Source organism: Sabethes cyaneus, chromosome 1 (genome assembly GCF_943734655.1).
Source record: "Sabethes cyaneus chromosome 1, idSabCyanKW18_F2, whole genome shotgun sequence".
Taxonomy (NCBI): Eukaryota; Metazoa; Arthropoda; class Insecta; order Diptera; family Culicidae; genus Sabethes; species Sabethes cyaneus.
The window spans coordinates 94141381-94168202 of NC_071353.1; the positions used below are offsets into that span (position 1 = coordinate 94141381).

At 39.8% G+C, this 26822-nt stretch overlaps 1 protein-coding gene across 1 annotated transcript; it reads left to right on the forward strand.

The window, feature by feature from the left end:
• The first annotated feature begins 830 nt into the window (after positions 1-830).
• LOC128738361 (nucleolar protein 14 homolog) lies at positions 831-21179 on the forward strand. The gene is made up of 2 exons (XM_053833417.1): positions 831-1364; positions 19066-21179. The coding sequence occupies exons 1-2, from the start codon at positions 947-949 to the stop codon at positions 21144-21146; spliced, it is 2499 nt and encodes an 832-aa protein (XP_053689392.1). The 5' UTR covers positions 831-946; the 3' UTR covers positions 21147-21179.
• Positions 21180-26822: the final 5643 nt, after the last annotated feature.

Sequence of the window (26822 nt, forward strand, 5' to 3'; positions counted from 1 at the left end):
AATTTTTAACCTTTTCTAGCCATTGCGCTTCAAAACAACGTGATAAAAAAAAGGCCAAACGCGAAACGCTGTTTAAAAACTGGCCCAACACCAAAATCATATCACCACTGACAGTAAATAAAAGCCTCATGTCAAAGGCCCCATCAACAATTGATAATCAAATCAGCCTTATGAAAAAGTCGTATTACCGAATGATCTCCGAAAACGGCCAAACGCATATTTTTGCAAATTACAAAGTAAATCAATGTTTTTTTCTGCTAGTTGTTGCATTACACATTAAACTATTATGTTTTTGCATCATAATGTGACATTCAATTCTAAGCAACACTGTTTATATCAAATAAGGAGTTAAAAAATGATGCTCAAGTTTCAACATCGATTTTCTCGAAACTGTCAGTTTTGACTTCGGCCTATTTGAAATGTTGCTCTTGAATTGTTGTTTCAAACTGTCATCATTTTTCTGCGTGTACAGGCGGTTTCTTTCAAATATCAGCTGCAGAGCTGCCATAAATACAGATATTTGTGCATGCATAAATTTGGGAGCCTGCCGTTTTCTCCGGAGTATTTAATTTTCTCGATCTAATCTTTTAAATAACATAAATAGTTTATGGACTACTTTAAAATTCAGGAACATTAGTAGAGCCAGAAATCACAGCAACTGAAATAATTGATGGGTCTCAAATTTATGTATGCACAAATATCTGTATTTGTGGCAGCTCTGATCAGCTGTTAAACACAGAATAATCTAGGCATGTGGCAACCCTGCCCACGCCACATGTTATTTGACATCTGACCTTAGCGATGTTAGCGATCTCAGGCTTCAGGTCGCCAGTGTCAGTCTCTGTTAATAAATTTAGTAGTGTTATTTTATTATGAGTCGAGAATAATTGATAAAGTTTATAAACGTGACCGGTGAATTTTAGACATTGATTGAAATATTCAAAAAATGGCGAAGACTAAAATCAATCAAGGTATATCTAAAGTACTGTTCAAACAAAAGCAATCGCTCGGCGTAAAGACGTCCAACCCGTTTGAAATTCAAACGAAGAAGTCCAAGTTTAGCATCCTCAATCGAGACAAATGGCAAGACGGCCAATTTTGTGCACCGGGAATTCATCGAGCTCAGGCTATAGAAAAGCGGAAGAAAACAATCAGCAATGATTTTTTAATGAAGAACAAATCTAATAGATTTGTTGATCACCGCAAACAAGGTCAACCTCTTTCATCAAGGCGAAAGCAATTGTACTGCTTGAACGATTCTATTAAACTTACTCATAGGGGTCATACATTAGAAGAAATAGAGCACCTTGACGAGCCGGTAGATAACGATGATATGTCGGATGAAGAAGGTGGACAGTTGAATGGTAAGTAAAAATATAAGCCAATATTTCTCGTATCTATCGATCCGGCATATATAACTATATACGCCAATATTTCTTCTATCTATCCGGCATGTATAAGGGGGTCTCCCATGAAAGGCTGAAATATAAGGCACCGTTCTTCAAGCCATCACTTCAACGTGTCCAAAGCTCCTTCACCATGTGATTCCCGATCTTGTCGGATTATGTTGAAATCGTGGAAGTTGAGATTATTAGTTGAACTGAGAAAAGTTTCACAGAGCGCAAATGCGTTGTAGTTAGACATATTTAATAATTGTTTGAAAAGCTCGAATTTTGGGATGATACTTCGGCCATTCCGCTGTAATTACAGTGATCAAATGCTCAGCCTTGTTCAACGTATTAATCATCAAAATATATTATAGCTGAAAAGAGGGGTTATTATGCTGTTAGTTGCTTCAAATATGTCTTAACTGTGGGAGGCACGTACTGCCGGTGGAAGCATAATTATCCCATGTTACATTTTGTCATTTTCGACATTTTGTTGTCAAACGTTACAATTATATATGTGTTTTTATAATATGAATCGAAAACATGGTGTTTATATTAGAAAACCTCGCAAAAATTTGAAGACAATTTGTCCCACTGAAAAAAAGGACGTATATTTGTCTCGCTGCATATACCTTTTCATATAAAATGTTTTCAAGTTGCATACAAAATTTAGTGAAGTTTTTCAACATTATCTCAAAGAGGGACAAATAAATTCTGTTTTTAGTGCTTTCTTGCATGGCATAAGAACATCCTCCGAGTTGGTTTTTAAACAATATTTGAAGCAAAATGTCAATCGCTTGAGATTGATGAAGCAATCTTAACGTGTGATTTGGCATGTGATAAAAGGATAGCCTGTGATTTAATCTATACCTATAAAGAAGGATTTCTGTCTGTCTGTCTGTCCGTATGTTCCTTATAGAATCGAAAACTACTGAACCAATCGGCATGAAAATATGCATGTCGAGGTTTTTTGGGGCCAGGAAAGGTTTTAGTGATGGTTAGAAACCCCTCCCCCCACTAAGAGGGGGGGGCTCCCATACAAATGAAACACAAATTTCTGCATAACTCGACAACTAATCAAGCAAATAGAACAAAATTTGGCATGTGGGTGTTTTCGGTGACAAGAATTTATTCTATGGTAAATTGAGACCCCTCCCCTCTCTATAAGGGGAATTATAACTCCTCTCCTCTTAAAAAGGGGGGCTTCCATACAAATTTCCTCATAACTCGAGAACTAATCAAGCAAATGGTACCAAATTTGGCATGTGAAGGTTTTCGAGGGCAAGAATATTTTCTATAGTAAATTAGGACCCCTCCCCACTTTAAGAGGGGGGCTCCTGTACCAAAGAAACACAATTTTCCTCATAACTCGAGAAGTAATTAAGCAAATGGAACCAAATTTGGCATGTGGGTGTTTTTGGAGACAAAAATTTTTTCTATGATGAATTGGGACCCCTCCCCGTTTTAGGAGGGGGATCCTATACACATGAAATACAAATTTCCTCATAACTGAAGAACTAATCAAGCAAATGGAACAAAATTTGGCATGTTAAAGTTTTCGAGGGCAAGAATATTTTCTATGGTGAATAAGGACCCCTCCCCACTTTAAGAGGGGGGGCACCTATACAAACGAAATACAAATTTCCTCATAGCTCGAGAACTAATCAAGCAAATGGAACAAAATTTGGCACGTGGGTGTTTTCGGAGACAAAATTTTTTTCTATGATGAATTGGGACCCCTACCCACTTTAGGAGGGGGGGCTCCTATACAAATGAAATTCAAATTTCCTCATAACTCGAGAACTAATCAAGCAAATAGAACCAAATTTGGCATGTGGAGGTTTCTGGAGGCAAAAATATTTTCCATGGTGAATTAGGACCCCTCCCAACTTTAAGAGGGGGTGCTTCTACACAAATGAAATACAAATTTCCTCATAATTCGAGAACTAATCAAGCAAATGGAACCATATTTGGCATGTGGGTGTTTTTGGAGGCAACCATTTTTTCTATGATGAATTAGGACCCCTTACCTTTTTAAGAGGGGGGGCTCTCATACAAACGAAATACAAATTTCCTCATAACTCTAGAACTAATCAAGCAAATGAAACCAAATTTATCATGTGGGTGTTTTTGTAGGCAAGAATATTTTCTATGGTATATTTTCTATGGATTTCCCCTTTTTAAGAGAGGGGGGGGGGGGCTCCTATACAAATGAAATACAAATTTCCTCATAACTCGAGAACTAATCAAGCAAATGGAACCAAATTTGACATGTAAGTGGTTTTGGACGCAAGATTTTTTTCTATGGTGAATTGAGACCCCTCTCTTCTTTAGAAAGCGAGTTATGGCCCATCTCCCCTTTAAGAGGGTGGGCTTCCATGCAAATGAAATGCAAATTTCCTCTTACCTCGAGAACTAATCAATCAAATGGAACCAAATTTGGCATGTGGGAGTTTTAGATGGCAGAAATTTTTTCTATGGTGAATTACGATCCCTTCCCCTTTTAAGAGGGGAGCTCCCATACAAATGAAATTCAAATTTCCTTATAACTTGAGAACTAATGAAGCAAATGGAACCAAATTTGGCATGTGGGAGATTTTGGAGTCTTGAATTTATTTTACGATAGTTAGAGACCTCTCACCCCTGTGGTAGGGGGATATGGACTCTCATACAAATAAAACAGAAATTTTTGCGAAACTCAAAAACTAATCGAACTCGAGAAATTCGAGACTCTTCCATAAAACATTAGTCAATACAAGACCACAAAAACTATCTATAGTAACACTAGATCATTCAGGACGAGACGGTCGCGAGTGTTGCCGGTGACCCGCCGTCGGAAGCGCCGCCCGCTGGGGGGCTTGCAAAACTCAAGATTGTGACAAAGATCATCCGAGATTCATGATTTATGTACAACACAGGTTAATTTGTGGCAATACGAAGTTTGTCGGGTCAGCTAGTTAAATTATAATTGATAGTCAGAAGCTACCAAAGTAGCGCATACCCAATATATAAAGCTAAAGCAATATAATAACATCAAAACTACACAATTTTAAAAAATCACTTTTTCAACTTTGAGTGTGATTTTCTCATTTTCGTGTTTTGTAACATGGGACAGATACCCAGGTAACCAATAAGCATTTCCAATGCAATTTAAAAGCAAGCCAATAAGCATTTAAGTTGCCTTAAATGCTACTTAAATGTTATTTTGGCAAAATATGCGGCTACTTTACTGCTAGCCCTCTTATAGTGCTGATAATGCTTATTTGCAGCTAGTTACCAACAAGAAGAATTTAAATAGAATTTTGGATGCCAATTTGCAACAGTTATGCAGTCAAAAAGCTGATAAACAACAACCTGCAGTATAAAACGCCAGGGATGCTAATAAACGACTGATTTACTGCTTATTTTAATGCTTAATGGTTACCTGGGTATGCTTCCAGCGGCAGCGTAGAAACCTTAAGTGGATCCGAGATGTTGAAAGTTTCAAATATCCAACCCACAAAGTCAGCGAACTTCACAAATTCCTTTCCCAATTTAATCTCTTAATGTAAATTGGATGTGCCAGTGATTTTTGGTGCACTAGAAAGCGGTGGGTACTCCTGGTTTGATTTCAAATTTTGTAACCTTGGAAGCACCTGCTTCGGATTTTTTTCACGGCTTTTCTTTGGGTTTGATCTTTGATGTATTTTCCATTCCGTTCGAAGATATCGTGCGAGAAAGTCGGGGAGAGTTTTCTGTTTTTAGTGCTTTCTTGCATGGCATAAGAACATCCTTCGAGTTGGTTTTTAAACAATATTTGAAGCAAATGTCAATCGCTTGAGATTGATGAAGCATTCTTAACGTGTGATTTGGCATGTGATAATAGGATAGCCTACGATTTAATCAAGTTATAATTGATAGTCAGAAGCTACCAAAGTAGCGCATACTCAATATAAAGCGCGAAAATGAATATACCGTTGAGTATGTTTATACCTACATTTACTTCTTCCTGAGTTCTTTACGAGAATGGTAGCTAAAACCCTACTCGAGTCAGATGTGGGATAATATCTGATTCACACAACGGTGATGTTGCGTGTTTTCTTAAAGAGTCAGATGTTTTATCAAGGGCACATTCAAACTTTGATGATAAAAATTATTTATCAAAAAGTGGTTCATGTGGAACGTGTTGTTCCATTATTTTGTTGCTAAGTTGATTTACGAACGCGACCTGAAATATCTATACCTATAAAAATGGATTTCTGTCTGTCTGTCCGTATGTACCTTATAGAATCGAAAACTACTGAATCGATCGGCGTGAAAATTTGCTTGTAGGGGTTTTAGGAGCCAGGGAAGGTTCTTATGATGGTTAGAGACCCCTCCCCCCCCACTAAGACGGGGGCTTCCATACACGGTAAAAAAATATCACGTTAAAGTGAAGTGATTTACTTTTGAATTAGCACTACTTGCCAAACATTATAATTCGAAATGAAAATCTATTGTAAATGAGTCAATACAAAGGACGATGAAACCAACAGAAAATCACTTCAATTTCGAGTGTGCTATGTTTTGAATTTGGGACTGTCAAATGAATTGAAAAAAATGCATGATGAAACTTAATTTGTTCGACAAGTTAATTTATTAAATTATATTAATATAACGTGTGATATAATATACCATAATGAATGACATTAACATGTTATCCACGATCACCGATAATTGAACTGGATTATAGTTCCAGCTAAATATTGTTGAATGCCGCTACGGGATTCATGTCCGTCTCCATCTGATCAATTCCGTATACTAAAAACATTTAATTTAATAATTTCGACTAAAGAGATAAATTCACAATACTCACGCTCCAGAATATCAGTGATTTCAAAGGAAAACATGGTTTAATCTTCTGGTTTTCTTTTTTTCTGCTGACTACTATAAGTTGCACTTTTGTTTCGCAAGCATTTGACATTTACGAATTGCAAAAGAAAATTCAATTTCAATGGATGAAAACAGTCATGCGGATGGTGTTTTCCATTAAATACTTTTCAACGGAAGATCTCTTTGTTAAAAAATAGAAATCTCTCGAAAATCAATGCTAAATCACTGCAATTTGCAGTGCGACGTGACAAATTGAAGCAAATGCAAAAACACTTGAAATAAACGTGATGATTTTTTACCGTGTACAAATCTATACCTATAAAAATGGATTTCTGTCTGTCTGCCCAAATGTTCCTTATAGAATCGAAAACTACTGAACCGATCGGCGTGAAAATTTGCATGTAGAGGTTTTTGGGGCCAGGGAAGGTTTTAGTGATGGTTAGAGACCCGTCCCCCCACTAATAGGGGGGCTCCCATACAAATAAAACATAAATTTCTGCATAACTCGAGAACTAATCAGGTAAATGGAACAAAATTAGCATGTGGGTGTTTTTGGAGTCAAGAATTGTTTCTATGGTGAATTGAGACCCCTCCCCTCTTTAGAAGGGGGATTATGACTTCCATACAAATGAAATACAAATTTCCTCATAACTCGAGAACTAATCAAACAAATGGAACCAAATTTGGCATGTGAAGGTTTTTGTAGGCAAGAATTTTTTCCATGGTGAATTAGGAATTAGGAGGAGGGGGGAAGGCTCCTATACAAATGAAATACAAATTTCCTCATAATTCGAGAACTAATTAATCAATTGGAACCATATTTGGCATGTGGGTGTTTTTGGAGGCAAAAATGTTTTCTATGATGAATTGGGACCCCTTGCCTTTTTAGAAGGGGGGCTCCCATGCAAATGAAATATAAATTCCCTCATAACTCCAGAACTAATCAAGCAAATGGAACCAAATTTAGCATGTGGGTGTTTTGCAGGCAATTTTTTTTTCTATGGTGAATTGAGTGAGACTAGAGAACTAATCAAGCAACCAAATTTGGCATGTGGGGGGTTTCGGAGGAAGGAATTTTTTTATGATGGTTTAAAATCCCGCACCCCTGTGGTAGGGGGATAAGGAATCTCATACAAATAAAACAGAAATTTTTGCGTAACTCAAAAACTAATCGAACTCGAGAAATTATAGACTCTTTCATAAAACATTAGTCAATAACAAGACCACCAGAAACTATCAATAGTAGCGTTAGATGATTCAGGGCGAAACGGACACAGGCCGCGTGTGTTGCCGGCGACCTACCGTCGGAAGCGGAACCCGCTGGCCGCTGGCTTATTTTCCTAGATCTACTGACCTCTATTACTTTCCTTCAGTTGGGTCATCCCTGCGAAATGGTACTTTCTACAAAAAGATTTTCAGTGAAATGGTACATCCCGCGTAAGGTTTTTCGCAAAATGGTATTCTGCGAAACTCTACAGTCTCAATATAAAGTAACATAAATATTGATGTCCGCAAGTTTAGGTTCTAACTTTAAGAATTCAGTGGAAGTAACTTTAGATATTTACTGTAAAGTATTTTAAAATACAGCATTCGTTCGCTAATTGCACGAACGAGGCGATACGACTAGCGAATTGCGTTTTTTAATTGTTATCACCGTAAAGAACTCTTCAGAGGCATTCACAAGTGCGCTAGATTTTGGGAAAAACATTTAAATCTTTACAAACGAACCAAAAGCTTAATGAATAGGTGTCCAATGCGTCAAAGTTTAGCAAAATTTGTATTAATTTGTTTGTAATATATCTACGTAATGCAGAGAGAGAGAGTTTTTATTCGGCAACGCTGCATTTTTGTTTATAGCAACCACCTAGGAAACCACGTGTAGTTTGACAGATAACTGTTTTTCAATTGCACGATCGTGCAACTAGCGGACGTGCAATTAAAAGACAGTGCGGTTAGATTAAGAATAATTTATTTCACCATCTTCGACTACGTCGTACAGATTGTTTACTTAATAACTAATTTAAGCCACGGATTCTATTACTATACACGCAAGCAGACATTAAAACAGTTATTCACACCATAATTTGTTCTGTGGAATTGGATGGCCAATAACGGTGGATTCCGAAGCCGACGAGGAGGTACATTCCACGGTATCTGGTACAGGAGTTCCGGGCAATCCACATTCGACCTTATAGAATATAAACAGACGCTGCTGTTTGACGCGCCGGACTGCGAGTGTATCCAGGCTAATCAGTTGACAACGGTCTATGTAACTGGGAAGATTGACTAGATCATTCTACGGTAGCTGACGCAAGGCGAATCGCAAAAAATTTTCTGGATTCGCTCAATCGCAAGAATCTGTGTTACGTGTGCAGGAGCCCAAACCGGGGAAGCATACTCCAAAATGCTGCGTACGAGAGAGCAATATAGCGTCTTGATGCAATAAACGTCAGTGAACCCAGACGCATGGCGTCGCAAAAAACCAAGCACGGTGTACACTCAAGTCTTTTTTTACACGGTTTGTTTTTTCGATTACTCGGAAACGGTGCAGTTAAGGAACTATTTACAATCTACGTGAGGAATGTCGAGCTACTCCCAAAGGTATTAAGAAATAAATAAATGGTCTTTAAGTTACCCCGTTCTTAATACTCAAAAAACTAAACTGTGTAAAAAAAGTACTTGAGTGTATGCTTTAGCAGTGACTCTACTAATATGCTCGTCGAACCTCAATTTAGAGTCGATAGTAACGCCTAGGTCGAGAATAGAGTTAACACGTTCCAGACAATCCGTTCCCATGCTGTATTGATGAAGAAAAACAGTGTTATGGCGAATGTATGATATTACGTTACATTTATTGCTGTTAACACGCATCCCGTTGTCACTGCACCAGACTAGCAAACGATTAATATCCTCCTGTAATGCAACACAATCGGCAGGAGCAGCAATCACCCGAAAAAATTTTAGATTGTCGGCAAACGATAATTTCGATGATGACAGCAGCTCGACCAGGTCATTAATATAAATTATAAAGATGAGCGGGCCAAGCACACTGCCTTGAAGGACACCAGACGATATGTCAAATGTTCTGGAGCGCACGGAGTTTACTGTAACGAGTGCTTTGCGATCGGATAAGTATGAGTAAAGCCATTCGGTAAACCATGAGGGAAATCCGATGTAGTTCAGTTTTTCAATAATGAGATTGTGTGGTACAGCATCAAAAGCTTTCGCAAAATCAAAATAGATCGAATCCACTTGCCGCTTAGCTTCTAGCTCACGTGATATCGCTGTGACGTAGCACATAAGATTTGATGTTTCCGAACGATGCTTCATAAATCCATGCTGGCTGTTAGAGATGATCGGTGCAACTGACCTGTATATAGTTGTATGGAGTAGTTTTTCGAATACCTTGCTGAGGCTGCAAAGTATGGATATGCCACGGTAGTTGGTGACCGATTTGTAACTTCCGGACTTATGGATCGGCACGTTGGACACCATTTTCCATGCAATTGGGAAGGATCCACTACTGATTGAGTGGTTAAAAACAGCGGTAATCGGCGATGCAAGCTAACGGCGCAGTTTTTTTTTAAATAGTGGTAGACTGTCTGTTCCAGGTCCTTTCGTTGAATCGAGATCTTCAAGAGCTTTCCGAACCTCGTCTATAGAAAACTGCACTAGTGGTAGATTAATATCACGGAACGGTATATGCTCGAAGCAGTGTCGCTAGACGGGTGATGCTTTACCAAATACGCCCTCGAAAAACGTAGCGAAAAGATTAGCTGATTCTGAGCTTGACCGACGGAGAAATATTGTTTCCAGTTTTACGTTTCTTAACAAAATTCCAGAAACAGGGGTCCTGTTTAACGGCAGACTGAATCCTTTGCAAATAGTTGTCATATGTTGCGGTAAGGACAGCTTTGTACTCATCCTCACGCTCCCGAAGTTTAGCTCTATCAGGTTCGCTTTTAGTAAAGAAATATTGGTTGCGCATTTTACGGAGGTTGTTACGAAGGTTTCGAAGCTGAGGGGTCCACCACGGTTGCTTGAAGTTGGAGATCAACACTTGTCTTTTTTTGGGCACATGTCTAGTAAAAACGCATAAAAGTGAATCATAGACAACAAGTAGCATCTGGTCAACTGAGTCAGTGTCAGAAAATCGATTATCCCACTCCATGTCCGCAAAAATGGAGTTCAACATATCATAGTCACATGCAGAGTAGTCAAATCTGATCTGATCAACTTGGTCGTCAGGTATTGTCGCGTCCATCTCGTCAAGTAATAAAATGAATGGTTCGTGATGATTGTCGACAGGCAACAATGAAGAGGGCGGTGCTACTATATCAAGACATTCTGGGGTATAGACCAAATCAAGGTGACGTCATCTGGCAGATACTGGCGCCCTTGTTTACAAACAGACCGCAGAGTCCAAAAATGTTTCAGCTGTTAAACGACAAGTTTGTTGTTTTAAACAGCATTAGGATAAATTTAAAACGCCATTATGCCTTTAAAATGTTGAAACACACGCTACATTTGCTATAAACGAAAAGGAAAATTTTCCAAAATGTAAAAAAGGGCGCCAGTATCTGTCAATTGACGGTATGATCACAGAGAACAGACATCCATTCAGGAACAATTTTTTCGCGAATTCTTGGATAAAATTTCAAATTAAAATCACCTAATATGCTAGCGACACCACCACTATAGTTTCCCAACTAAATGATTCTTTTGATTTGCACACTGACAACCTTTGGCTCTTCTGGCGCTAGTATATATGGACTATATGCGTTATGCTAGCGCCAGAAGCTAGCTGTTGTGAGTTTAATGTAGAATTTTATGCGCCTTTAGCGACACCATCACTATAGTTTCCCAACTAATGTGACATAAGTTTTATCCAAGTGGGGACCTTTCGCTTGGATGTCTGTTCTCTGTGGTATGATGATTTGGTCTATTGGTAAATACCAGGTCCAAGAGCCTACCATACGTGTTGACAATATGATTAATTGTCGACCAACATATGAAAGGGGCGGATAAGCCAACTGTCAAACAGAACGAGTGAGAATTATTTTTTGCTAGAGCAGCATAGGAAAATGAACTCTCACTCGTTCTGTTTGGCAGTTGGCTTATCCGCCCTTTTCAAATGTTAGTCGACAATTTGTCTCAAGCCATAGACCAAATCAAGGTGACGTCATCTGGCAGATACTGGCGCCCTTGTTTACAAACAGACCGCAGAGTCCAAAAAAGTTTCAGCTGTTTAGTCGGCAAGTTTGTTGTTTAACCCGAGTTTAAACAGCATTAGGACTAAATTTAAAAAGCCATTATGCCTGTAAAATGGTAAAACACACGCTACATTCGCTATAAACGAAAAGGAAAATTTTCCAAAATGTAAACAAGGGCGCCAGTATCTGTCAGTTGACGGTATGATGATTTGGTCTATTGGAAAACATTGCCACAGAGAACAGACATCCATTTTGGAGCAAATTTTTCGGGAATTCTTGGATAAAATTTCAAATTAAGGGGGCATAGTACTTTTTACACCATATTTTTTGCCTAATTTCAAATATTTTATTCTCGATAACGCGAAAAGCGAATCGATTCGGATCTTTTGCATTCCAAACATTGCACTTTATACTAATATTTACAATTTTGTTTGCATATGTGAACCTCTTCTCTCCCCTACGGCTCCTTGAACATGATCGTTCGAAAAATACATGATTTGCGGTACCATGGATTGGCGCTGGGGGTCTTATCCGAATTGAAAATTTCCAAAACGACATGAAAGTATGTTAAATTATCTCGTGTTTGACCCATCCTTTTTTTAAAATTCGAGCACAAAACAAAATGGCGGACATTCAAACATAAAAGTAAGGTTTTTAGTCGAAAAAATTGACTTTAAACATTTCTAAAAAATACAAAAATAGTAATATCAAAAAAGGATGGATCAAACACTAGATAATTTTGTTGGCTTTAAAACAAAAAAAGAATCATGAGAATTGCTTGAGCCGTTTTTGAGATATTTATGGTACCGACTTTCAAAACCTAGTTTCGAGAAAAACGACGTTGAACTTTTTATTCGCCGTGTAATCGCTTCAGACATGCGCGGTACAAATAGCTGTAACTTTGTCAATTTTTGCAATTCATTTATTTATTTATTTATTTATTTATTTATTTACTTTAAATACATGACATAAGACAAAGTCTTTTAGAAAGTCATTTACGTGAGTATTATGATTATCACGACTTGAAACACATATGGTCAAAATGTTAATCTTTCGAAATAATCAATGAAAAAAATTTCGATTTTTTTAAGTTGAAAAAGTACTACGCCCCCTTAAAATCACCTAATATGCTAGCGTCACCACCACTATAGTTTCCCTACTAAATGATTCTTTTGATTTGCACACTGACAACCTTTGGCTCCTCTGGCGCTAGTATATATGGGCTGTAAGCGTTATGCTAGCGCCAAAAGCTAGCTGTTGTGAGTTTAGTGTAGAATTTTATGCGCCATTAGCGACATCATCACTATAGTTTCCCATTTAATTTGACATAAGTTTTATCCAAGTGGGGACCTTTCGCTTGGATGTCTGTTCTCTGTGACATTGCGTCTGTAAAGTGTAATTCAATTTCAGCTGAGGCACTCTAAGGAATATACCCATTCTTCGTCTGCCTTCCACCTCAAGTCAGGTAAATTGAAATCGCCTATTGACAAGATTATGTCCGATTCTAAAAGACAATCCAAAACACACTGTGTTGCTCTTACTTGAGCTGAGTATAGCTCGGTACTCGAATTGGGCGGAAGATAAACAGCAACTATGTAGAGTATTATACCCTAGATAGACATACAATTGTACCAGCGTTGTACGTGTACAGCGTTGTACATGTACAACGGAAGGGTGACAGACATACTGTTGTACGTTGTACGTGGTTGTGCTCATCACTGATATTCTCTAATCGCATGGTCTAAGCGTTGATTTTCGTTTCTATTCGCGAAATATAAACTTCTAAGATAAAATTCTAAGATGCCGAGCGCTTAGCGCTAAATCTTTGCCAAAATCTTCCAAAATAATAACCATTTTAAAACTCTGCTTAGTGTTTGTTATCACAACTACCAGTCAATGGCGCTGCGCGCAGTAACAATCGAGCAGTTGAACCATCGTACAACGGTGAAAGAGGTAGGTACAGAAACCACCGTTGTACCACTTTGCTTGCGTGATTCTATCGTTGTACACGGTGACAGACATACAATTGTACAGGTACAACGCTGGTACAATTGTATGTCTGTCTCTGGTATAAAGGAGGTAGGTACTGAAACCACCGTTGTACCACTTTGCTTGCGTGATTCTATCACAGAGAACAGACATCCAAGCGAAAGGTCCCCACTTGGATAAAACTTATGTCAAATTAGTTGGGAAACTATAGTGATGATGTCGCTAAAGGCGCATAAAATTCTACACTAAACTCACAACAGCTAGCTTCTGGCGCTAGCATAACGGTTACAGTCCATATATACTAGCGCCAGAGGAGCCAAAGGTTGTCAGTGTGCAAATCAAAAGAATCATTTAGTTGGGAAACTATAGTGGTGGTGACTCTAGCATATTAGGTGATTTTAATTTGAAATTTTATCCAAGAATTCCCGAAAAATTTGTCCCTGAATGTATGTCTGTTCTCTGTGATTCTATCGTTGTACACGGTGACAGACATACAATTGTACAGGTACAACGCTGGTACAATTGTATGTCTGTCTCTAGTATTAAGTTCGAAAATATACTTATCCGTGCTTATCCTTTGTAAATCAGCGGGATTAGGAAGCCATCAGCACTAAACAACGCACTCGCGCAAACTGCAGAAATAAATACTGAGTTTTAACACTGAAAATTTCGAAAGCAACGGAGCGATAAAATAAAAACAATTCTGAACCGTGCTGCCAGAACTCTCCCTGGCTGTGTCATCAAACCTTGTTTATAAAAATTACAAATTGAAAATCAAATCAAAAGCAATATTTGAGCTGGAAATGTCCATATCAAATGACATATACGATGGTATAACAAAGAATCCTTTCCCCACTAGGTGGATTAAATCGGGTTTTTCACCAAAAGTTGCGTCTTATTGAGCCTCAAAAGTCATCTAAAAAGCAATGTTTTGCGAGAAATGCAAAAAAAAAAAAAAATAAAAAGTCACCCTAACTTGATTCAGGAAAAACGCCCAAATATGAAAACGGTTCGAAATAGAGGAACTCCGTCTTCTGCAATATTACTCAAAATACTTCAAGCTATAAAATTGCTGAAGTGAATATCGCTCTATCTTGTTTCGTTTTAAAGATAACACTAGTTAAAAGCATTTATGAACTCAGTAAACTGAACGCGGTTGGTTGGTTGGTATTGATTTTTATTAGAGAGTGGTTTTAAACCTAGAAGTTCATTCGCCACTCTGAATTATAGTTACAATTTGTGTTAAATTTTATCAAATAGGTTTGCCTCTCGAAGGAAGCAAAGAAGTTATTCTTCGCGTGCTGGGCCATTGGATAGAGTATCCCGAATGGAAACTGAAGGTGATTTTTCTTGTAAAATTGGCCGCTGCATCCGAAAATGCGGTCAGGAAACTTTAAAGTAGGATAGTTTTTGAGATATGCATTAAATTTGAAACTTTGCTTAAAGAAAGAAAGTACATGGTCTAACGAAACATTATTGTTATACTAAAAACTGCCTTAAAACCTTCTGAAGGGTCGGCACTAGGCATTAAAACGGTTTTATAGCTGTTATCAGGATTATAATTTGGTCAATAAACCACTAAGAGTATAAAAAAACTAAAATTGTTGCTTCACAGTATTACTCACAGTTCTCATTTAACCCATTATGTCCGAGCGTATGATATATCATACTTCGTCTTCAAAACCTGTTTAATGCTGAATTTCAATAGTTAGCATTGTTAATATATCACTACAAGAGAGATAAGACATCAATCTGATGTGTGTGTGATATAATCTGCCAGTTTTTGTCATTTCATCTGTATTTTCAACCGTGCAAAGTTGTGATAAATGGCGGAAAAAAGTTGAAAAAATGGCGAAAAAAACTTTGTCTCCAAAACGCATGAAAAAGTCTACATTTAGTGACGAAACATTACCTGACATATAAATTGGTATTTATATGTAAAGTCTATCACAAAATTCGATAAGAAATCTGTGAACAACTTTGTAATTTGTTTGTTTGAAACTGAGCCTACGAAATATTAAACCTGCGCTATTTTGACCTTGAAAGCATTCCCCCTACGATAAAACTGAACCTTGTCGTGGTGTAGGGCTTTTTAACTAATCAGTAAATGAACAGCGGTCACGTTTACTTTTGAATGTGGGTATATATCAAAATACTTTTGTGATTTCAAGTGGGACTCGGGGTAAAAATTTACCAAATGTGATTGTTGTTCAGAAAGTGCTTTTATTCCATTTAAGAATAAGGCCAGTATGGGGATCTCTGACAATAGATGAAGTTTTCTGGCATTCATCCCTATTTATCACAACTGTCACAAATATCTCCGAAAAATGTCGGATTGATTGAGTTGGTCAGGGGCTTAGGGTTAGTAAGGGGATCTAAGCGGGATACCAGATCCGATTGGATGCCGAAGGACCACTCTGTAATGATTACGGGTAATAGCACTTCTTAGGTAGCGGATGGGAAAATTAGGTCAATTCGTGTCGCGTGTTCGAGTATCGGCTAGGCGGCGATTTTTGCACTGGCCCCGTGGCTGTCCTGAGCTCTGATGGCCGCCCGCGGGCTCTGTCGATGGGAAGAGGTCGAGTCTTAAAGAGACGTTTAAGCCCAGAGTTTTACAGCACTTTGGTCTCGGGGGTTGGAAGGCGGGCGAGTCTCTATATTTTGAAGCTTCCGTCGACTACCGCGAACGTCCAGCTTGTGCTGCATTCAATTTACTTTGTATCGTGGGAATGCACTGTGAATGCTAAGGGGATGAAAGATTAAATTTGCCCTGATAAGTTGATAACCACTAATGCTCCGAAATTTGTCTTACCTATTGGTTCATTTGTGGTTGTTTGTGTTGGAAAACTAAAAGCGGGCGCGCGGTTGAAGACCGGTGTCAGGCGGGGCTGACGAATCCTCCACTTCTTCACTATACCACATATTGCAACTCGAGTGGTACAAAAAGTCCAAAGCACATTTACAAATTCGATCTATTATTTTTCTTCTCATCATCATCATTATCATCATCATCGTCATCATCATCATTATCATCATCATCATCATTATATTTAAAATATGATATTCCGGCCTTTGTCAGAGAGATCTTAGAGTCAGTTCGTGGAGTCCGCGCAGGGCCGGAACGCCTCCGCCTGCGGGTATAGGCGTGACGGCTATGCTTGGGGCTCTACCTGTGTTTTAGTGGGCGACAGTGCCTGTCTCGTCAGGTAGAACTGATGTTTGAGGTCTCCCTGACACTTTGTTGACATCACAAAAGGGCCCAGCGCAGAGTTTTATACGCTATTAAGCGACCAGTTGGATAACCCGAAAAAAAAGGAAAAAAGGATATTTTGACCTTGAAAGCATTCCAAATGGCGAGCTTGCGTGTCCCGACACATTCAGCCATAATATAATAGATTACAGAGTTTCGCTTCATTTGGTCCAAATTTAGGTACACCCGGGTCATAATGGGTTAAGTTGCTACGACCCCTTTAAAACTACGATAAGATAGTATGTAGTAAAACTTGAACGCCTGTACATGATTTTAAAGCTTGGTTCTAACTGAACTCTGTTATAGCCGTACATATTTACGAGATTTAAAAAAAGATTTAGGAGTATGGTAGTAACACCCGTATAGAGATTATCAAAAAGCTTATAACGTTATTCGGGTGGGACTGACCCTAATAGCAAATTATGCCATTCGTTAAGTTTATCCAATACTAGCTGACCTGACAAACTTCGTATTGCCACAAATTAAACTGCTGTGTTGTACATAAATCGTTAATCTCGGATGACCTTTGTCACAATCTCGAGTTTTGCAAGTTTCTGGGGAGCTCATGGTTTCCCAGTAAAATAGAACAACTCTCGCCATTGCTTAGCCTGATAAAATAAAGCGGATAGCATTTAAATATTCGCCATCATTACAAAGCATTTCACCGAATACCATTTTGCGGAACACCAATTCTCGGTTGACCATAACGCGGAATATAGAGTTTCGCAGAATAGCATTTCGCGAAAAACATTACGCGGGATGTACCATTTCACTGAAAATCTTTTCGTAGAAAGTACCATTTTGCAGGGGTAACCCAACTGAAGGAAATAGAGGTCAGTAGATCTAGGAAAATAAATAAACCTAGATAGAGGTGATCTCTACGGCGGGCTGCCCCCCGCAGTGGCCGGCGCTTCCGACGACAGGTCGCCGGCAACACTCGCGGCCTATGGCCGTATCGCGCTGAATTATCTAATGTTACTATTGATAGTTTTTGGTGGTCTTGTTATTGATTAATGTTTTATGAAAGAATCTAAAATTTCTCGAGTTCGATTAGTTTTTGAGTTACGCAAAAATTTCTGTTTTATTTGTATGAGAGTCCTTATCCCCCTACCACAGGGGTGAGGGGTCTCAAACCATCATAAAAAAATTCCTACCTCCAAAACCCCCCACATGCCAAATTTGGTTCCATATGCTTGATTACTTCTCGAGTTATGAGGAAATTTGTATTTCATTTGCATAGCAGCCCCCCCTTCTGAAGCGAGGAGAGGTTTCAATTCACCATAGAAAACATTCTTGTCTCCAAAAACACCCACATGTCATATTTTGTTCCATTTGCTTGATTAGTTCTCGAGTTATGAGGAAATTTGTATTTCATTTGTATGGGAGGCCTCCCTCCTAAAAAGGTAAGGGGTCCTAATTCATCATAGAAAAAATTCTTGCCTCCAAAAACACCCACAGGCCAAATATGGTTCCATTTGATTAATTAATTCTCGAGTTATGCGGAAATTTGTATTTCATTTGTATAGGAGCCCCCCTCCTAAAGTAGGGAGAGGTTTCAATTCACCATAGAAAAAATTCTTGTCTCCAAAAACACCCACATGTCAAATTTTGTTTCATTTGCTTGATTAGTTCTCGAGTTATGAGGAAATTTGTATTTCATTTGTATGGAAGCCCCCCCCCCCTTCTTAAAAGGGAGAGGGGTCATTATTCCCCTCCTGAAGAGGGGAGTGGTCTCAATTCACCATAGAAAAAAAAATTGCCTACAAAAACACCCACATGCTAAATTTGGTTCCATTTGCGTGATTAATTCTCGAGTTAAGAGGAAATTTGTATTTCATTTATATGGGAGCCCCCCCCCCCTCTTAATGGGGTGACAGATCTGTAACCATCATAAGAACCTTCCCTGGCACCAAAAACCCCTACATCCAAATTTTCACTCCGATCGGTTCAGTAGTTTTCGATTCTATAAGGAACATAGGGCAAACAGAAATCCATTTTTATAGGCATAGGTTTGTATGGGAGCCCCCCCCCCCCCTCTTAGTGGGGGGAGGGGTCTTTTGGCATCGAGAGAACCTTCTCTGGCCCCAAAAACCCCTACATGCAAATTTTCACCGATCGGTTCAGTAGTTTTCGGTTCTATAAGGAACATAGGGACAGACAGACAGACAGAAATCCATTTATATAGGTATACATTACTCATTAGGGGTTATTCAAAATATACGTAGTATATTTTGAATATTTTCAAAATATACGTAGGGTGTAGTGGAACATCACACTTATCACGACATATTTCGGATTTGATATACCTAGCTAACTTAATTATTGATAGCGTTTGCTAGATTTGTTCGAATAACAACATTTTTTATAATTCCAGATGAATTTGTAGAAGCTGTCAATTTTGGTGGAGGAGAGCATGACGATCGATCCAAAGACAGAAAAACGGCGATAGAGGAAATAATAGCGGAATCAAAACGGAGAAAGGTTGAAAAGCAGCGTGAGAATGATGAAGTTTATCAATTGACTCAAAAGTTGGACCAAAGCTGGCACGGACTGATTTCGGTAGTTGGTGGTTTTGCGAAAAGCTCAACTGAAAGACCAAAACTAGAAGACTATGACAGAGTCATGCGTGAAATGATCTTTGAACGCAGAGGTAAGCCGGCAGACAAATTAAAATCAGAAGCAGAGCTAGCACTAATTGAGCGACAGAAATTAGAAAAGTTGGAGCGTGAAAAATTGCTCAGAATGAAAGTAACGGAAAACAATCTTGCACCAAAACATCGATCAGCAGATGATTTAGATGATGACTATTCCTTTTTATCGATAGCGAATCAGAACAACGATACCATAAGTAATACTGATACACAAGGAATAGAAGGGTGTAATGACCCCCACATACTGATTTTTGAAGATGAAGATCGAAATATGCTAAATGAATTCGAAAAAGTTAATAACGAAGAAAGTAGTAGTGAATTCCAAAACGAGGATAGTAGTGGTTCCGGTAGTGAGGGTGATAGTTTTTTAGATATGAAGGAAGATTTAAAAAATATCGTAGAAACCGTAAAAATAGTGAAAAGCAAAAAACCATCAAATCTGCAGCAGATCGATAACAATTCTGACAGCTCGGTTTCTAAAATTGTAACATCCCAAGATAAGATGGGCGATATACCCTTAACTTTCGAGCTACCGCAAAAATATGAAGAGTTTTTTAAATTATTACACTGTCGTACCGCTTACGAACATACTATCATCCTAAAGCGGATGCTTAACTCTAACAGTTATATCTACAAAAGCAAGCCGAAAACAATGTCACTCTTTGCTTTTGTCATTCAGTACATAAACGATCTTTTTCACGATTCTCAATTGGAATCAATTTCAAGTTGCTTTGAAATAGTAGAGCATTTCACACCACATGTGTACGATTTGATGCAACATCATCCAGCAGAAACTGCTCAATTGTTTTTGGATGTCTTAAAGGAAAAGCAAGAAGAGTTCCGCAAACGCCCGCGGCAATATCCTTCCCTCGAAACAATGATCTTTATAAAGCTAATTCCAGTTCTTTTCTCGGAATCTGACTTTCGTCATCCAGTTGTTTCGCCAGCTCTAGTGTTTGCAAGTGAAATTCTTGCACGGTGCTTGATTTGTTCTAGAAGAGATGTTACGCTGGGATTATTTCTTATTACAACCGTGTTAGAATGTGTAGAGCAAACAAAGCGCATGTTACCTGCTGCTATCAACTTTTTGAATGGAGTCATTTATATGTGCTCACCTAAACGTATTGTTGAAACGATAGCAATTATACCACCATTTAAATCATCGGCGCCTTGGAATAGTTTACTCGCGATTGATGAAAAATCAGATGTCGGAATTGAATTGCAACTTCGCTCAGAAGATTTCCTGCTTGATTATATTGATGAGGAGTTCAAACTTAGAGCATTGTATTGCTCGTTGAGAATGATCAACGATATTTGTAAAAATCAAATTGGCTTACCTGGATCACCCTACATCAGCGAAAATTTTCTCTTGAATCTTAACAGAATCGATATTTTGTCGTTACCAACTCAGATAGATACTGTATTAAAAGAAACCGTTGCACTCGCAAAGTCCTTGAAGGCTAAATCATTAATGCGTTTGGTCGCTCCAGAACAAAAACCTAAGCAGCTACGTTTGCTAGAGCCAAAAATTGAACGAATTTATGATGATATTCGTCGGCGATCATTACCTAAACCTACTATTAAAGAACAACACAAAAAATTGCAGAAAAAGGTGAAACAAGAAGCACGAGCAGCTACACGAGAAATTCGCCAGGACAATGAATTTATAGCCAAATTACAATTCAGGCTACGAGAGACCAGTGATCGCAAACGACGGGAGAAAGTTAAAAGGATATTTTCAGATGCAACATTACAGCAAGGAGAACTAAACTCGTTTGACCGTAAGTTAAAGTACAAAAAATGAGCAAGACTGCTTGAAATATAACTGTAAATGAACTTTGCTTACAATGTTAGCCGTGCACTTTTATTAAATATATCACCTTCACTCGATAAATACTTCCCTACGATAAAACTGAACCTTGACGTGGTGTAGGGCTTTTTAACTTATCAGTATGTAATAGAACAGCAGTCACGTTTACTTCTGAATGTGGGTATATGTCAAAATACTTTTGTGATTTCAAGTGGGACTCAGAGTATAAATTTGCCAAATGTGATTGTTGCATTGTTCAGAAAGTGTTTTTATTCCGTTTAAAAATAAGGCCAGTACGGGGATCTCTGATAATGAATAGATGAATGTTTCTGGGGCTCGTCCCTATTTATCCAAGCTGTCCCAAATATCTCCAAAAAATGTTGTTAATTGAGTCGACCGGGGGCCTAGGGTTAGTAAGGGGATATAAGCGGTATACCAGATCCGGTTTGGATACCGAAGGAGCATTCTATAATGATTACGGACAATGATAGAAGTACTAAGGTAGCAGAGATTGTATGACATTTGCCCGAAAACCACTTGCCAGAAAATTATTTGCCAGATTTTTTTTGCCAGAATGAACCAGTTTCCAGAAAACTTTCCCGGAATGAACCCTTTCCTAGAAAACCATGCCCCAGAATGGACCATTTCCCAGAAAATTATCCTCTGTCTCCCAGGAAACTTCACCAGAATTGATCATACCCCAAAATACATGTAGCTCATGCAAGCTTACCAGAAATTTGAAACAATTAGGCGTTTTTTTGGTTCTTGACTCTTTTATTGTATGCCAGAAGGGCATTGGGTTAAAAGGCCGCTTCGACAGTCTTAATGATCGTCTTTTGTGACAGGCCCCGATTATTGCTGTACACAGTTTGCGGACCGCTCATACCCATTGATGGAGATCATGGATAAATGGGACTTACCGCATTTTAAGTTCAGATCGATACCGAATAACAACATTCGAGATGAGTGGCAAAAGTATAAGCGAAATTTCTATTTTATAGCAGCAGCTAATGAAGAAAAAGATAAGACCCGTCTAAAGAATATTTTTTTGGCTCGAGCCGGTCCTGATGTACAAGAAGTTTTCTCTGTGTTGCCGGGAGCCGATGTGGATGAAGATGTGGATAAGAGAATCGATCCGTATAAAACCGCTATTGAGAAATTCGGCGAATATTTTTCTCCTAAGCAGCACGGTGCTTTCGAAAGAAATTCTTATTGGAATTTGAAACCGATAGAAAATGAGTCGATGGAAAATTTTTTATGGCGTTCACTTGAGGTTGCTCGGAAATGTAATTTTGGAAACACTCTAGAAGAGAGTCGCAATATCGCGGTGATAGATAAAATAATCTTTTTTGCGCCATCTGAATTAAAGGAGAAACTGTTGCAAAAAGAGTCTTTAACTCTGGAAGACTTAACTCGAATGGTCAGTTCGTTCGAAGCAGTCAAATATCAGTCACAACAGATGAACATTGTCACTGGGTCATCAAATATCGATCGGAACGTATCTAATTATTGGACGGGTGATAGTACGAATGTCTGTAAGGTACAAGGTTTGCCGAAAACCTTAACTTGCGAATGCTATCGCTGTGGACGGAAGAATCACTACGGTAATGATCCGAATTGTCCTGCTAGACTTCAAAGGTGTAAAAAATGTAACAGAATTGGTCATTTTTCGAAACGATGTCGAACAATGGAGCGAAAAACATACTCTCAGAAACGAAGTTCTAGCAACCCTATGGAATGGCGATCGAAGAAACCGCATGCTATCATGCGAGTTCTAGATTACGAAGAAGAAAAACCATCAACACCCAGTTTTATTTTTAGTATTGGAAACGGTGACGAATTCCTCTGGGTCAAAATTGGAGGTGTCATGATACAAATGTTGATTGATTCAGGAAGTGCTAAAAATATTATTGACTACAGAACGTGGGCTTATATGCAAACTCACGGGGTAACAGTAGAAAATTTTCGAAATGCAACTGATCAAACTTTTCGTGCATATGGTCGCGATTCTAAACCATTGGTTGTAGGTTTGTGCGGAGATAAATTTATTCATAGATTCGAAAATCATTGTTTTTATTACTAACTTTAGGTGGTATGTTCGAAGCAGTTATTTCTATTGAGGATGCCGGAAAACGGATGGAAAGGAACGATTTTTTTTATGTAGTGCAAGGTGGATCGCAACCGTTATTAGGGCGGTTCACGGCTACAAAATTAGGTGTTTTATCTATTGGTTTACCGAGTATGCAATGTAGCGTAAACCAATTTTCGGATGTAAAAAGGCCCTTTCCGAAGATCAAGGGTTTCAAATTAAGAATCCCCATCGACAGAACTATTACTCCCGTTATACAACATGTACTTAGGTGGCTTGCCGTCCTAAGACAAAGCCTGTTGAACAAAATTTCTCCATGTAACTCGGTTGAGGGCTACCGCTCTCCAATTCCTCGGACACCGAGTACTCTTCGCCAGATCTCGCTCCACCTGGTCTAACCATCTTGCTCGCTGCGCTCCTGGTCGTCTTGTTCCTACCGGATTTGAGGCGAACACCATCTTTGCAGGGTAGTTGTCCGGCATTCTTGCAACATGCCCTGCCCATCGTATCCGTCCAGCATTAGCTACCTTCTGGATACTGGGTTCGCCATAGAGCTGTGCGAGTTCATGGTTCATCATCCGCCTCCATACTCCGTTCTCCTGTACGCCGCCGAAGATCGTTCTTAGCACTCGTCGTTCGAAAACTCCGAGCACTCGCAGGTCCTCCTAGAGCATTGTCCATGTTTCATGCCCGTAGAGAACGACCGGTCTAATAAGCGTCTTGTACAGGGTGCACTTTGTACGGGGACTTGGTCTGCTCGACCGCAATTGCTTGTGGAGCCCATAGTAAGCACGACTTCCGCTGATAATATGTCTCCGAATCTCACGGCTGGTATCATTGTCCGCCGTTACCAGTGAGCCAAGGTAGACAAATTCATCGACTACCTCAAACTCATCGCCGTCGATCAATATACTACTGCCCAAGCGGTGTCGTTCGGCCTCGGTTCCGCTGGCCAGTATGTACTTTGTTTTAGACGTATTTACCTTTAACCCAATCTTTCCGGTCGATGGTATCATATGCGGCTTTGAAGTCAACGAATAAATGATGCGTGGGAACTCTGTATTCACGGCCCTTTTGGAGGATTTGCCGTAGTGTAAATATTTGATCCGTTGTAGACCGACCTTCGACGAAGCCGGCTTGATAGGTTTCCACAAATCTATTTGCAATTGGTGATAGACGGCGGAAAATGATTTGGGACAGCACTTTATATGCGGCATTGAGAACGGTGATCGCTCGATAGTTCTCACAGTCCAACTTGTCGCCCTTTTTGTACATCGGGCAGATAACCCCATCTTTCCACTCCTCCGGTAGCTGTTCCGTATCCCAAATTCTAACAATTAGTCGGTGCAGACAAATGGCCAGCTTTTCTGGTCCCATTTTAATAAGCTCCGCTCCGATGCCATCTTTTCCAGCTGACCTGTTATTCTTTAGCTGCATGATGGCCTCCTTAACTTCGCCTATCGTTGGGGCTGGCACCTCTTCCCCGTTTGCTGCACCGTCGAAATCGCTTTCCCCGCCGCCATGGTTTTCCGCCTGGGCGCCATTCAGGTGTTCGTCGAAGTGCTGCTTCCACCTATCCATCACCTCACGATCGTCCGTCAGAATACTGCCAGTCTTATCCCGACACATTTCGGCTCGCGGCACAAAGCCTTTGCGGGATCCGTTCAGTTTTTGGTAGAACTTTCGCGTTTCCTGAGAACGATGCAGCCGCGCCAACTCTGCATATTCCTGCTCTTCCAGGTTGCGCTTTTTCTCCCGAAAGATTTGGTTTCGCTGCATCTTCTTCTGTTTGTGTCTTTCCACGTTCTGACGTGTGGCACTGCGCATCTTGGCCGCCCGCGCAGCGTTCTCCTCATCCACCACCCTCCTACATTCATCGTCAAACCAATCGTTTCGCTGATTCCGGGCCACATGCCCGATGGAGCTCTCCGCTACACTGCTGATGGCTGTTTTGATAGTGTTCCAACAATCCTCGAGAGGGGCAGCGTCCAGCTCGTCGTCTTCCGGCAGTGCAGCTTCGAGTGAATGCGCGTAGTTTGCGGCGACGTCTGGCTTCTTCAGCCGCACGAGATCTAACCGAGGCTGGCGTCGGTACCGAATGTTGTTCACAACGGAGAGTCTTGGACGCATCTTAACCATCACTAGGTAGTGGTCCGAGTCAACGTTAGCGCTTCGATAGGATCTGACGTCGATAATGTCTGAGAAGTGCCGATCAAAACGTGGTCGATCTGTGATTCTGTCTGATTTGGTGACCTCCAGGTGTACTTGTGATGGATTTTGTGCTGGAAAAAGGTACTACGTACGGCCATATTCTTGGAGGCGGCAAAGTCGATAAGTCTTAGGCCCATTTCATTGGTTCGTTGGTGTGCACTGAACCTTCCAATCACCGGTTTGTATTCCTCCTCCTGGTCGACCTGAGCATTGAAATCCCCGATGACGATCTTAATATCATGTTTTGGGCAGCGGTCGTATTCACTCTCCTACTGCGCGTAGAATTCATCCTTGTCGTGATCGGTACTTCTGAGGTGAGGGCTGTGCACGTCGATGATGCTTATGTTGAAGAATCGGCCCTTGATTCTCAACCTGCACATTCGAGGATTGATTGGCCACCACCCAATTACCCGTTTCCGCATCTCGCCCATCACTATGAAAGCTGTACCCAGCTCGTGTGTGTTGCCGCAGCTCTGGTAGATGGTATGTCCCCAGATAACACAAAATCGTAATAGAAAGTTCACATTAAATCGTTTTCATGTCAATTTCACATTGGAATTGTATAATGATTAGAGTATGTCAAATCGAAGTGAACAATAAGTTGTTGTACAATCGTGCGTGTCTTCATATACAATTCATGACTGTGAATTATAAAGCAGGATAGACAATTGCAATATTTGATTATATCTATATCATATATTCAGGAGTATTTAGTTACGTGTTATAAAAACTGCGCAAAATAGAATTACAAATAGTTGTCAAAATTTTCGCACGTACATCGCCTCCACTTTGGCACTTTGGCGTGAAATATAACTTTTTCGTTCAGATATGATTTCGTATACCTCAGTTGCAATCGAGATATACAAACCAAATGGTTTACTGGGTCCATCTCTGAACGTACGTACCGTTGAGCTCTTCCAGCACACCTCCTGACCGGATGCTAGACGTGCTCACCGACGAACTCACGGGCCGCAAGCCCGTTGTCATTGGAGGAGACTTCAATGCTTGGCCTGTCGAATGGGGTAGCAGGTGCACTACCCCGAGGGGACAAAGCTTGCTGGAAGCTCTGTCCAAGCCGGATGTAAGTCTGGCTAACGTGGGATCCGTCAGTACCTTTTGTAGGGGGGTACAACAATCGATCATCGACATCACCTTCTGCAGCCCAACGTTGCTTGCCAACATGCGGAGCGAACGTCGGAGAGCACTCGAGTGCTCCCTTGGAAGTTGAGAGATCGGCAGTTCCACGTCCCGAGTTTCCAATCCATAGTCCTTTTTCGTCGCGTGGGTCTATTCCGATTGTTCCAGTAAGAATATATTTGTTCTTCGTTCCGTGCTTTAGTATTTTTCGTGGTGACGGCTTGCAAAGCCTG